Consider the following 13,041-nt stretch of genomic DNA (forward strand, 5'->3'; position numbering starts at 1 on the left):
TTTTTTTTAAAAAATAACTAGTACTTTATTGTAAAAAATTAATGAGCTCAAATTTTAAATAAAAATAAAATCAAGCATATCTTATTATTATTTTTTTGAAGGCTTTTCTTGCTAGTTCATTGCGAATTAAAAGCTCCTTGCGGAGAGATTTTAGCTAAAGACTAGAGCGAAGGAAGAAAAAAAAATATTAACTGCAATTTTTGTTTTACATGATTGTTTTTTTTATTTTTTGGTGATTTTAATCATTTATATTATCAAATTTTTATTTATATATAGCAACCGAATCTTGATTTTCAAGAATAGTAGAGTAGTCCATTAACATCTCTAATATTTAGAAAAGCAGAGATGATTTGCCTTCCTCTTATGATTGTAGGCATGCCATTTTTATGTAAAAAAAAAAAAAAATCATGCAGAAAAAGAATAAAAACAAACAATTAAAGATTCATATGGGAAAAATAAATTTTTTTTTATCGTTAAATTTTACCGTAAACCCTATTTTTATTTTCATGGTGAAAAATTATTTTAAACACGATATTTTAACCCTGTAAAATTCCATTAAACACGTGTAACAGTACCTCCTCAAACATATATTTTAAACCTTTTTTGCTGCCTCACTTGCATGAGATTAGGATCTGTGCCTGCCTTTCACTCTACATTTGTTTATCCTTGTTCTTCTCTACTGTGTTTTACTGATCTTCCCTCTCATATACAAGAGATTCTCTGCACTCAAAATTTCTGTCAAAAACTTGTTGAACGCAACCATGATCACCGGAGGAGATATCTACGATGTTCTTGCCGCAATCATCCCATTATATGCAGCCATGATGCTTGCCTACGGTTCAGTGAAGTGGTGGAAGATCTTCACCCCGGATCAATGCTCAGGAATCAACCGTTTCGTTGCTGTATTCGCTGTCCCGTTACTCAGTTTCCACTTCATTTCGACCAACAACATCTACGCCATGAATTTCCGCTTCATCGCCGCGGATTCGCTGCAGAAAGTGGTCATTCTTGGGGCCCTTTTTGTCTGGCATGCTTTCGGCAAAAATGGCAGCCTAGAATGGATGATCACGCTTTTTTCGCTCTCCACTCTCCCCAACACACTCGTTATGGGAATCCCTTTACTCAGGGCAATGTATGGAGATTTCTCAGGCGATTTAATGGTACAAATTGTGGTCATGCAAAGCGTGATTTGGTACACATTAATGCTCTTCATGTTTGAGTACAGAGGAGCAAAGCTTTTGATAACCGATCAATTCCCTGAGACTGCTGCCTCTATCACTTCATTTAAAGTTGAATCCGATGTCATTTCGCTTAACGGGCTCGAGCCTTTGCAGGCAGATGCAGAGATAGGGGATGATGGAAAGTTACACGTGGTGGTTCGGAGGTCGACTTCCGCATCGATGATATCATCTTGTAACAAAGGAATGCATTCTACAACCATCACACCTAGAGCATCAAACTTGACCGGTGTGGAGATTTACTCGGTCCAATCTTCCCGGCAGCCGACTCCCCGTGCCTCAAGCTTCAATCAATCGGATTTCTACGCCATGTTTTCGAATAAAACCGCGAGTCCTAGGCATGTAGGCGATGTTTTCTCTTTGCAGTCATCGAAAGGGCCAACACCAAGGACGTCGAACTTAGAAGAGGAGATGACGAAGCTTGGGAGGAGGAGATCGGGTCCGAGCTCCGATCTTTTCAATGATGGAGGTTTGCAGTGTTCTTATCCACCTCCGAATCCTACGTTTTCTGGTCCAAGGAAGAAGGAAAGTGGGAACAATAACAGTAGCAGTACAAATCAAAGCAAGGAGCTTCATATGTTTGTTTGGAGCTCAAGTGCTTCACCTGTGTCGGAGGAGAATATGAAGAACGCTGTTAACAAAGCTGCTTCAAATGAACTTTCAACCATTGAACATGTTACATCGCTGGTAGAACCAGGATCTCGAGGTTAGGGTGGCAAAATCTTTTGTTAAGTTTTTTGAAATCTTATGAGCCCCTTTTTTCTATTCATTTTATTAATTATATTGTGTGATTAATCATTGTTTTCTGATAGAAAATGGAAGCCCTGCAGGGAAGATGAGCAGTGCAGATGATCACAAAGAGATCGAGATCGAGGACTTCACAAAGTTTCCGAGCAGCGTTTCTCCATATTCATGCCATAAGAAAGTTGATGAAGGAATATTAGAGAAGAAAACACAAATGCCTCCTGCAAGTGTCATGACTAGGCTCATACTTATCATGGTTTGGAGGAAACTTATAAGGAACCCCAACACTTATTCAAGCCTTATAGGCCTTATATGGTCCCTTGTTTCATTTAGGTATAGCCAGCCTGAACATTTTCTTAAATGTGAAAATATAAAAGTTCGACTCGAGCTCAAACTCAATCCTCGAAGTTCAGTCCGAGTAGAAAAAAACATTTTATTGCATAGAAAATGCAGTACTCTTGCTCATCTTGGCTCGTGTGAATCCCTACTCCGATACCTTTAAAAACACTTCCTATAACACAGAAATTAACTAGTTTAGTTTCCATTGAATGAAACAGGTGGAACATTGAAATGCCATCCATTGTTAAAGGATCGATATCGATTTTATCAGATGCAGGTCTTGGCATGGCCATGTTCAGCCTAGGTAATTACTACATATTATTATTTTCATAATAAAAAAAAAAAATTTAAGCATAAAATAAGTACTTTTTCTATGGCAGGTTTATTCATGGCTTTGCAACCAAAAGTGATAGCTTGTGGGAGATCAGTGGCCACATTCTCAATGGCCGTGAGATTCTTGACAGGTCCAGCAGTCATTGCTGCCACTTCGATTGTCATTGGTCTTAGAGGAGTTCTCCTGCATGTAGCAATTGTTCAGGTAACTGAATCGGATGCTAGCTGTTTTTAGTATAGTTAGATCTCGAACTCGAAACTTTTTTAGGTGTTCGAATTAATATCATTCAGAACTATGAAATAAATTGTTAGGGGATCCTTTAACTAAAATTATAACTAATTATATTCAATTTTTTCTTTTGGATATTATTATAACAGGCTGCCCTTCCTCAAGGAATCGTTCCATTTGTGTTTGCAAAGGAATACAACGTCCNTAAAATGTTTCATTTTATTTAAATTGAATGATTTCTTACAGTACTGTTTAATGGAAATTTACAGGGTTATATTTGGAATGCTAATTGCATTGCCAATTACAATTTTATATTATGTACTTTTGGGGGTGTAATCCAAGGGAAATTAAAGGAGGATGCATGCCAAGATTCAAGATGGATGGACTAATTTATTGTTTGAATTGGAATCAGTGCGATATTGCTAGGAAATCATATGCATGTGCTCTTCTTCACCTTCATATTCAAATTCAAATGCTTTTTAATTAATAGTTTTTTTTAGTTATTCCTTTAATTTTATATGATTTTGCAGGAAATTAAAGAATTATAGATTCAGATAGATATATTTTAATGAGATGGTGAAATAGAGTAGTACTTCATGCATGTTACCAGAGATTGATATATTGTAGATTATTTTAATAATTAATTGATGATTATTAGTTGAAATTTGTTTATCAATTACTTTTTAAATTTGTTCATATATTGTAGATTAGGGTGTAATAATTAATTGATTAATTAGTTGAAAATTTGAGCATCCTTCATTTGGATTTTCACAAGTATCTCTATTTTAAAAAAAAAAACTCTTTATTTGAAATGATCACATAATAATAGTGGAGTAAATATCTTGTATAATGGTTTCATTTATTTATATACATGAGACGTGTCGACTTGATCCAGATATGAAGTCGAAATTAATTTTTTTGACATAAAAGTAATCAGTATATATTACACAATATATTTTTGACTTAAAATTTAATTTTTTACAATCAAATATGCATATATTACAAAATGTTTATCCATAACATAACTAACAAGAAATTATACTTTTGCAATGAAAATTTGGACGTAAAAATTAATATATTTTATGGGCTAGGTCGGATCGAAAATTGGTCTAACAAAGTTGACACGTGAAACGATCTTACATAAATTTTTGTGATAACAGAGAAATTGTCTGTATTTTACGTATGAATCTTGCATAAAATATATGTCAAATTCAATACATATACCACGTATTTTAATATGTAGATTGAGAGCTTATTAATGATCATGACTATGAGTATATATATAAATAAAAGTCATCCAACAACAGTAGTAGGAAAAATTATATTTTTGTTCTGGGTTAGCATCATTATGATTATGATATTTTAAGTAGTCAAATTTCAATATTAGTTCGTTATTTTAACTTATTTCAATATTTTAATCATTTTTGTATTGGAACGTTAATGTGGTGTGAGCATGACGACAACCATTGCAGATGTGATGTTAGTCATTACTTGCATATCCAACGTTGCATCAATATTCTTAATAAAAAGATATTAAAATTGTAAAACGAGATTAAATAAATATTTTTGATCTCCTATCAATGGATATGCTAACGGACTTTTTTTTGTTCAAAAATAAATAACGTAAAGCGAAAATATCGGATTTCTAGTTTTGCTTTTCCATAAAATAATTACTTTGTGTAGACAAAAAATCTAAATTCCGACAAGATGCAAATGAAAGATACCCGTTGAATTTTCTCATAATTATCGAATTTAAAAAATAATAGTGACAAGATCTTGTAAAGTCAAACAAAGGGAGGTGAATTGAATTTTGATTTCAAATTATTTAAATTCCATTTATTTATATATCTTGACTTTGCCTTTAATATCACCAGCAATGGGACATTTATTAATCTGACACGAGATTACTCATCGGTGAGCTGATATTAATTTAAGCCTTTCATGCATGTGGAAGCTGCATCGTATGACTACATTAAAAAAATTAATTGTACTTTCGAATATAAGTAATTAATTCATTTATTTTTATTTATTTTATCATACATCCGTAAAAAAATAATTCTATCCCCTATAAAATTTTTGAATTTTGGTGTTTCTATTCCCTTAATTCTATCACGCCTAATTAATATCATGTAATATTTGATTATTTCATTTGTTATGTGTGGCTATAAATTTTTTTTTTTTTTTACTATAAAACTTGTAACTTTATTATGAAGTAGTAAGATCGTTCATTACAAGGTCTACCAACCAAAAAAGAAAATTTCCAGAACCTCAAACAAAAAGAGATTGAGAAGAAATAGCAAAAGAAGCAAGGTTGTGTCCAACAACATATCTTAGATAATAAATTGAATTTTGGGAGCTTCGAAAGATTAATTCATGGACTCCAAACCAAAGGACCAAAAGAATATTTTAATTTCTCCTTGTTAAGCTTGAATTTGTTGAATATTTCTTTTGAAGTCTTGCCCATATATTTGCGATTGCTCTAGCACAATATGAATGCTGTTTTGTTTTTCCTTCACTTGGCAACAACAAATTGCTTTTTCTTTTGGTAGACATGGTTGAGAGAAATCGATCTTATAAAATTTTAAAATCGCGAATACTAAATAAGAGAACAAAATAAATCAAGAGAATTATAATGTTGAACAGGTCGAAATTAAAAGAGCTCTAAATATTTTGAGATTTGTAACGGTATCACCACAAATAGTGATCATCTTAATTTCATAGAGGAATTGCAATGAACTACTAGCTAGTATTGATTGAATATTTGAAAAGAAAGACTACTTTGGGAAAATTTAAAAGTTTTATTAATAAATTTATATAGTTAATGCCTCTACAGATGAGAGGGAAAATGGATACAGTTTCCCTCCTTACACCCCATTACATACCACCAACTAGCTATAGTTGTAGTAAGGATCAAATCCGTTATGGTTCTGGTAAGATTAAGGCCTGGGGCATGTTTATCAGGAAGAAAGCAGCTGAAATTAGAAGGGCACAGATTGTACAGTTAGAAGAAGAATAGATTATACAATCTACTTGTTTATAGTAGATATCATGGTTTTCGAAAACAAAAAATTATTACAATTCTAAAATTAAAAACAAAAGTTTGAGCATTTATAGTTTTATGATCATCATCGTCATATACCAGTGAAACTGTTTTACAAGACACTCACTCTGAGAATTATTATGAATCATTTCTACCGCTTTTTTTTATATATGTAAATTATTGTTGAATCTTTTTTAAGTGGTATAAATTGTCCCATGATAACTCTAATTTTTTTTTTTTATTGTTATTTGCATTATTGATGATAAGTTTTGGTCTTGAAAAATGTAGAGGTATATATAAGCTAAATTAAGAGACATGTGATATAAAGACTTGTAATTATGGTAATATAAATAATAAGATACTAATTAAGAGAAAAATAAAAATTTAATAAAAATGACAATAATTTTTATTATGAATTGACCAGATTAAAATTTATAATGAGCATGTAACAAGTATACATCATTTTTTCACATTCAAAAAATGAACTAACGACTTCAAAATTGTTATCCATGTTTACATTCCAATAAAAAAAACGTATTTAAACTTTAAACTAATATAAGCTAAACATCATCATATCGTATATTATTAGGAGTAATTTTTATAATTTATATAATATATAACGGACATAAATGCTTCTTCCTAGTACTCATAAATGTTTTACATCGTATCATATGTATTAAAGCTCAAATATAATCAGGTTTAATATTATTTGACAATTTATAATATATAATTATTCACATTTTAAATCCAAATTTTATTGAAATTGCTTTTTCGTAGAGAGGGATTGAAAATGACTTTTGGAAAGAGATATTATATATTGCCTTTTCATTCTCGGATATTTGTCTCTATGGCGAATGGGCAAAATTTAAAGCCAAAGTTATGTCAAATTGTCCCATCAACACACACTCTCATTAATGACGAATCCGAAGTAAATACGTATCCACCAACAATATTCTAAACAATTTAATTTAAAGTAAAATATCGAACGTTTTTTATTTTATTAAAAATTATAGTGAGTGATAATTATATAATTCAAATATTTTAAATTGTATAAAAGTTAAAACGTCGTGGTTCGATCGTTCTATTAATCAAGAACAATTATTGCACATCAACACAACAATATTCTAAAAAACATATTCAACATTTTTTTTTGTCTTTTTCTTTTGTTTTTAAACAATAATAATTTGATTAATTTTTATGTTTTTGTCAAAGAGAAATGAACTCATTTTAAACTCTAATTTAAATAACATTAATAAAAAAAGGAAATTTGCTACAAATTAGAAAATAACTTCAACGTGTCTAATTTAGGTTTTGATCTATTAAGTTTTTAGAGTTTGTTTTTGTATATTAACTTTTAATTTTTGGTTGTTTTGGTCTAATTACTGACGTGACATCATATAAATCAGCAATTTTCGATTTCTAATCAATATTTTTCGACGTCATCTCACATCAACACCTTGAAAAAACAGAACCGAAAGAAATAACAATAATAATCAAAGTTAATTAAAAAAACGTTGTTTTTCTTTACACTTGCACGGTTAACAATAAAAAAATTTGCGTACAAGTTGCAAAACTTTTTTCTTATTCACTCTAGAATTTATTTTTGCTTTTTTGCCGTAAATTTAGAAGACGTATATGTAACTATTAATATTAATATCTATTATTACTATTATAAAGTAACAACACATCATATAAACTACTTTGGTATATGAATGTGAATTTTAAAAATACCCTTCCTTCAACTTAATTCCAAAAAATTAAAATATATTTATTTCAAAAATTTAACTTCCCGTTCTTTATCTTTCCCGTTTTTAACAATAAAATTTAAATTTGCACCATCTTCTCCAATATGCCAATTTTTATTTTTCCTTTTTGAATAATTTTTCGTAATCATCAGATTTAAACTTTAGGAGAATCGAATTGGCTTGATTTGGCATTACAAACTTCAGAAAAATCGAACTCGTGACTTGATTTGGTTTCTGTGCCTTAATAGGATATCACAGATGAACATAGTATTTATTTATTACGGTATATACATGCAGAGCGTGTACGTAACCGTCGGTATTAATTGTGTCACAAATACAATAATCAATTCTAGCTAATTTCATTGTAAGAATCAGAGCACTTTTTTTATTAATCGGTAAGAAATAATTACAGAGCTAGTAATGGTAATGAGAAATAATATATATATAAATTTCCCGAAAACTCTACATTTATGAATTAATTTCAAAAAAAGACATGAATTTAAAGAATGGTTTCTGCATATCTTTACCAGTTTCTATAAACCATAGCTTGCAAGATTGATTTTAATTATAAGTAAAGTTTAAATTTCAAAAAACATGGTTTATACTTTAACCAGGCCAGACTGGCATGGGAAATTTTTTTTAAAAATCAAATATTTATTAGTATTTTTCTTAGGAAAAAAATAAAAATATATCCCTCAGAACCCGCTGCTAAATTCGTTCCCGGTTTACTTTGCATGCCGGGGGAACGAAAGGGAATCACTCTTCAGAGGAGAAGGACAAGGCTCGGATATAGAATCCCATGAAATTTTGTCATCAATTCTCGGCTTTCGACTCAAGAACGTGGGTCGGGTCGGGACAGTTGCACCCAACTCAACCTTGCAAGTTAGCATGGCTACGATCTCAGACATTGGTGGCCTGGAATCGGCTTCAGGCTGAAGGCATAAGAATGCTACTTGAATTACTTGTAAAACGTCCTTTTCCACGAGTTCATCGTTTCTTAGCCTGGAATCTACGAGATCATGCAGCATACACCTCTCGTACAGCTTCCAAGCCTGATTCAGAGCTCATTTTATCACTCATTTACCTCATTGAGATTGTGCTCGCAAGTGGACACAAGAATTATTGCAGTTTTGGTCATATATATATTTATGCTCGCGATTTTGGTTATAAATATGCATGATTATACTGAAATTTGAGATGACCAAAATCATAAACCGTCAAACATGCATGATCAAATCGCAGTTAATCCCTGACCCATTAGTAGATGAAGATTGAAGAGTCGATTTGTTTTTGTGTGTTGGATATACTAACTCGTGACAATTAAATTTTTTTTTATTTTTAAACAAAAGAGTTAAACAGAAAGCTTCTGATTTCTGAATGGTGCTTCTTTAAACATTTATATAGCACTAGAAAAATCTGATGGAATATCGTGCAAGTCTATCATGGACCAGAAACAAAATGTCTCTGATGCCCGGGGTATTTAAAGGGCCCCCACCAGGACCTAGACTTAAGCATTACTGTCCGAGGTGGGTTTGGCGAGTATAACGTAGGCCAGGTAGGAATGCCCGAGGACAGAGAGCTGACAAGTATGTGGGTAGAGGGCCTGAGACCAAGATGACCGAATTACCTAGAGGGCGGGAACTAGTCCTACAGAAGGGCCATTGTCTCGAGGGTAATGGCCTTACCTGGATAATCAGAGCATAAACAAGCCAACGGCGCCAAATGCATTGGGGTCGTTAGATCTGGCCAGGTTCCACAATAGAATCATTCAACATTTGCTTAGGAAGAAAAAACACTTACATATTCGGGCAGATATTGCATTTCTGACTGCAAACTGAGATCAGTATTCTTCCTGCAGTTTATGATTTCTAGTACAAGAACCCCAAAGCTGTAGATATCGACCTTTTCAGACAGTTCTCCTCTAATAGCATATTCCGGAGCTGTATAACCTCTGCAAAAAGGGTACCATCTTAATTGTGTAATTTATTAAGAATCCCATGTTTTCTTTGTTTATATGATGTAAATCTCACAAGGTTCCGGCGAACTTGGTGCTGAGATAAGCCTGATCTTCGGGGAAAAACCTGGCCAGGCCGAAGTCTCCAATCCTGGGCTGGAACTTTTCGTCCAGGAGAATGTTGCTGGCTTTAATATCCCTGTGGACGATTCTGACATGCGCATCTTCGTGTAGATACTGCAATCCTCGAGCAATTCCGAGGATTATCTGGAACCGAATATTCCAGCTTAAGAAAAACTCATTCTTCCCTGCGTCCATCACACACAACTTTGGTGAAATTTTGGACATTTTCTTGGTTTCTTGGAAATGTACTGAACATGTATGGAATAAAAGCCCATGTCTGTCGGTATCCAGGTGAAGTGAAATGTGTAGAGAAATGATGGGACATGTACCATAAATGATGTTGTCTAGACTCCCATTCTTCATGTATTCATACACAAGTAGCCGTTGGTCTCCATCCGAGCAACAGCCGAGAAGGCGAACCAGATTCTTGTGCTGTATGCTTGTGATCATCTTCACTTCCGCGAGGAATTCGGATTCGCCTTGTTGTGATTTGTCTGCCGACAGCTTCTTTACAGCAACCAATCTTCCATCTTCTAATTTCCCCTGTTAATTATGTGAAGGCCAGCTAAAACTTTACTTATACTGAATACAAACATCTCAAAAACTCTGCCACGAACCTTAATAAGAAATGGCGAAAAACAGCCGTGTCAAGTGCGTTTTTAGAACTTCAACACCTCTAGCTAGTATACGTTGTGGCACAGAAAGATTTAGACCACATGTATAGGTGCATGGATTGCTCGAGGACTAGTATTTTAGGTGAAAGGGTGATTATTTCGAGAGCTGATTTTGTATAAAAACAGTATGTACTTCTCGAGAAGCCGATGCATGCTCAATGTGTCCACTCTGAACACTCATAAGTAATCTATCAGTGTTTGGTACACGCTCCTTTTTGTAAACATGGGCTACATTATCAACGACGACCCGATAGCAGCTCTACGTTTCCAGGTGCCCGCTATGCTTTACCGATTTTCAACAAGATCGTCGATGTTAAGCCTTAAGTTTAAGAGGGAAGCCCTGGCCTGAAAGGCTAGTCTTCTGGATAGGTAAGAGAATTATCCGAAGCTTACTAACCATTTCTTAAGTGCTTGTAGAGCAAATATGTGATCGCGACGGACTATAATCTCAATTAACTTTGATCGACAGATCAAAAGCATATAAAAGGCTATGAAATCTAACTAATCTTGCAAATACTCAGAGGAAAACCATGTGATAAAACACTTATTTTTAGATAATGCATATATGTTTACCAAGTAGACTGGCCCAAATCCACCTCTTCCAAGAAGATTATTCTGGTGAAAATTCTCGGTTGCCTTCTTCAGTGTCTGGTACTTGAAATAGCATATCATGCGTAGGTTTCCGCTCACGGCATCTTTTGCCACTGCAACACATAAAAACTCGTTAAAGGGCAGAACCAAAAGGCAACTACTAAACACCCTATAATCTTGGATCAGCTGGTGATTGAGTCATTAACGAACCCACAACCTGGTTGCCTAACGGCATGTGCAACGATCCCTTTTAGCTTTCCGGGTTTGATGTATTTCCGGCAGATAAATATGAAGAAGAGACAAATCAGGAGAATTAGGATCCCACCAAGCAAAAAGAAGACTGCTGGTGAAGGATGGTGGGAGTTGGTGGAACTCTGAACATCAAGGGAAGCTGGTGGAGACTTCACTGCATGAAAATCATGAAGTATCTCCATCAAGTCACATTCTTTTTACAGAGATTTCACTAAACCACTAAATTTACCTTAGCAAATGATTAATAACTTTCAAACCAAAAATGAGATTTCGCGAGAAAGCGGCTGCAATGCATGAATCATTTATGAGCAACATGAGAGATTGTCTTTAATCTCATTGCTTTCTCATATACATATGATAAAATTTTCGAGATAACCAAGAAAGGGATCAGTTTTCTCCATCACCATTCTATGTACCTCAAGTCTTCTCACACGAAGCAGAGTTAGAAGATAACATTGGGACGAATCAACACATATATCTAACTAGTTATTACAAAAAACCACAAATAAAAACTTCTGATTTAACTGCATTTGTTCATTCATAATGCCAACATAAAAACATCAAAAACTTCGAAACGCAAAATGAAGAAAATCCCGGTTGGAGTCCATACCTTCAAGTGCTAAACGATGCATATTTCCTTAAATCACCTTCGTTTCCTCAGTCAAATTAAGATGTAGACTAAAACCTTACATATTATACTGCATATTGTACAACAGTTGGTCAAATCTTTCCTTGTTAAAATGGATAACAATTCGCCTGTGTGTAGTTGTTATTTAAGAATGGACATGGATATAATCGATCGAACAATTCAAAGCGAGAGTACTGTTTGTTGAATGAGATGCATTGTTAAGAGACACCAAGTAGGCACTAAGCTCCACATGTCTTCTTGCGGGACGGCTGCATTTTATTTTGTTTTTTTAACAATTTGTGCCGCAAGAATATGTCACAAGATTCATTTCTTCCACTAGGGGCCTGTATTCCACTGATCTTATTTTTTATATTTAATTCAATTTAATTTTATTTTTTAAGTTTAGACACAATCAAATTAACTTAACATTTTCTCAATACACACACAACAATCAAGGTCATTCTCAATGTTTGTTGAATTAACCGAAGAATGTCAAGAACATTTTTTCAGACGAGCTTGTTAAACAGGGTTTACTTAGTATGGTTTATCTGACTAACGTGATTTACAAGTTATTATGTAAGTCTAGAGATTTACTCAGTTCGCATTTAAAAATAACGGTTGTTGGTTCTCAGTTCATAAAAAAACTGGCAGTAGTTCAGAAAATTATAATTTTATTGGAAATCATCAATGGGGAAAACGAAACCCATCGTTGTGGCCTTGTGGGATAGAAAATACAAGAAAACAAACTAACTACAAATCAAATATTTTTTATTTTGTCTTCAACAAAATTCTGACAAGATTTATAACATATCAGACCCCTGGTTTTATTATTATTATTTTAATATGTTGTTGCTCTATAATTGGCAATAGAGATCCCAAGGCGAAGAGAATACTGTCGTGTATGCCAATTAATGAAAATACAAATATAATGCATACTATTTTAAAATTATATTTGATATTAAATTTGAATTTATATAGTCTGTTATTTATTACCATTGTTGTTGTTAATTTATTATTAATATCATGATTATTTTTATTATCAATGAAATTCTATATTATATTTTTTTTTTCACTTTTCATGGTTATTATTATTTTTATAACAATTTATTTGTTATTAAATATTAGTATATTTAATATTTTTTTATTTGAAA

At 33.0% G+C, this 13,041-nt stretch overlaps 1 protein-coding gene across 2 annotated transcripts; it reads left to right on the top strand.

Moving 5' to 3' along the window:
• Nucleotides 1-643: 643 nt before the first annotated feature.
• LOC140961190 (auxin efflux carrier component 2) lies at nucleotides 644-3,444 on the top strand. Of its 2 annotated transcripts, none has more exons than XM_073419542.1 (6): nucleotides 644-1,944; nucleotides 2,051-2,315; nucleotides 2,540-2,625; nucleotides 2,702-2,859; nucleotides 3,033-3,094; nucleotides 3,153-3,444. In XM_073419542.1, exons 1-6 carry the CDS (start codon nucleotides 762-764, stop codon nucleotides 3,217-3,219), a joined length of 1,821 nt encoding a protein of 606 aa, XP_073275643.1. In that variant the 5' UTR covers nucleotides 644-761; the 3' UTR covers nucleotides 3,220-3,444. The 2 variants fall into 2 exon arrangements, with proteins under 2 accessions (XP_073275643.1, XP_073275654.1); XM_073419553.1 differs by having other exon boundaries at nucleotides 2,069-2,315.
• Nucleotides 3,445-13,041: the final 9,597 nt, after the last annotated feature.

The sequence above is a fragment of the Primulina huaijiensis genome, chromosome 2 (genome assembly GCF_012295235.1).
Source record: "Primulina huaijiensis isolate GDHJ02 chromosome 2, ASM1229523v2, whole genome shotgun sequence".
Taxonomy (NCBI): Eukaryota; Viridiplantae; Streptophyta; class Magnoliopsida; order Lamiales; family Gesneriaceae; genus Primulina; species Primulina huaijiensis.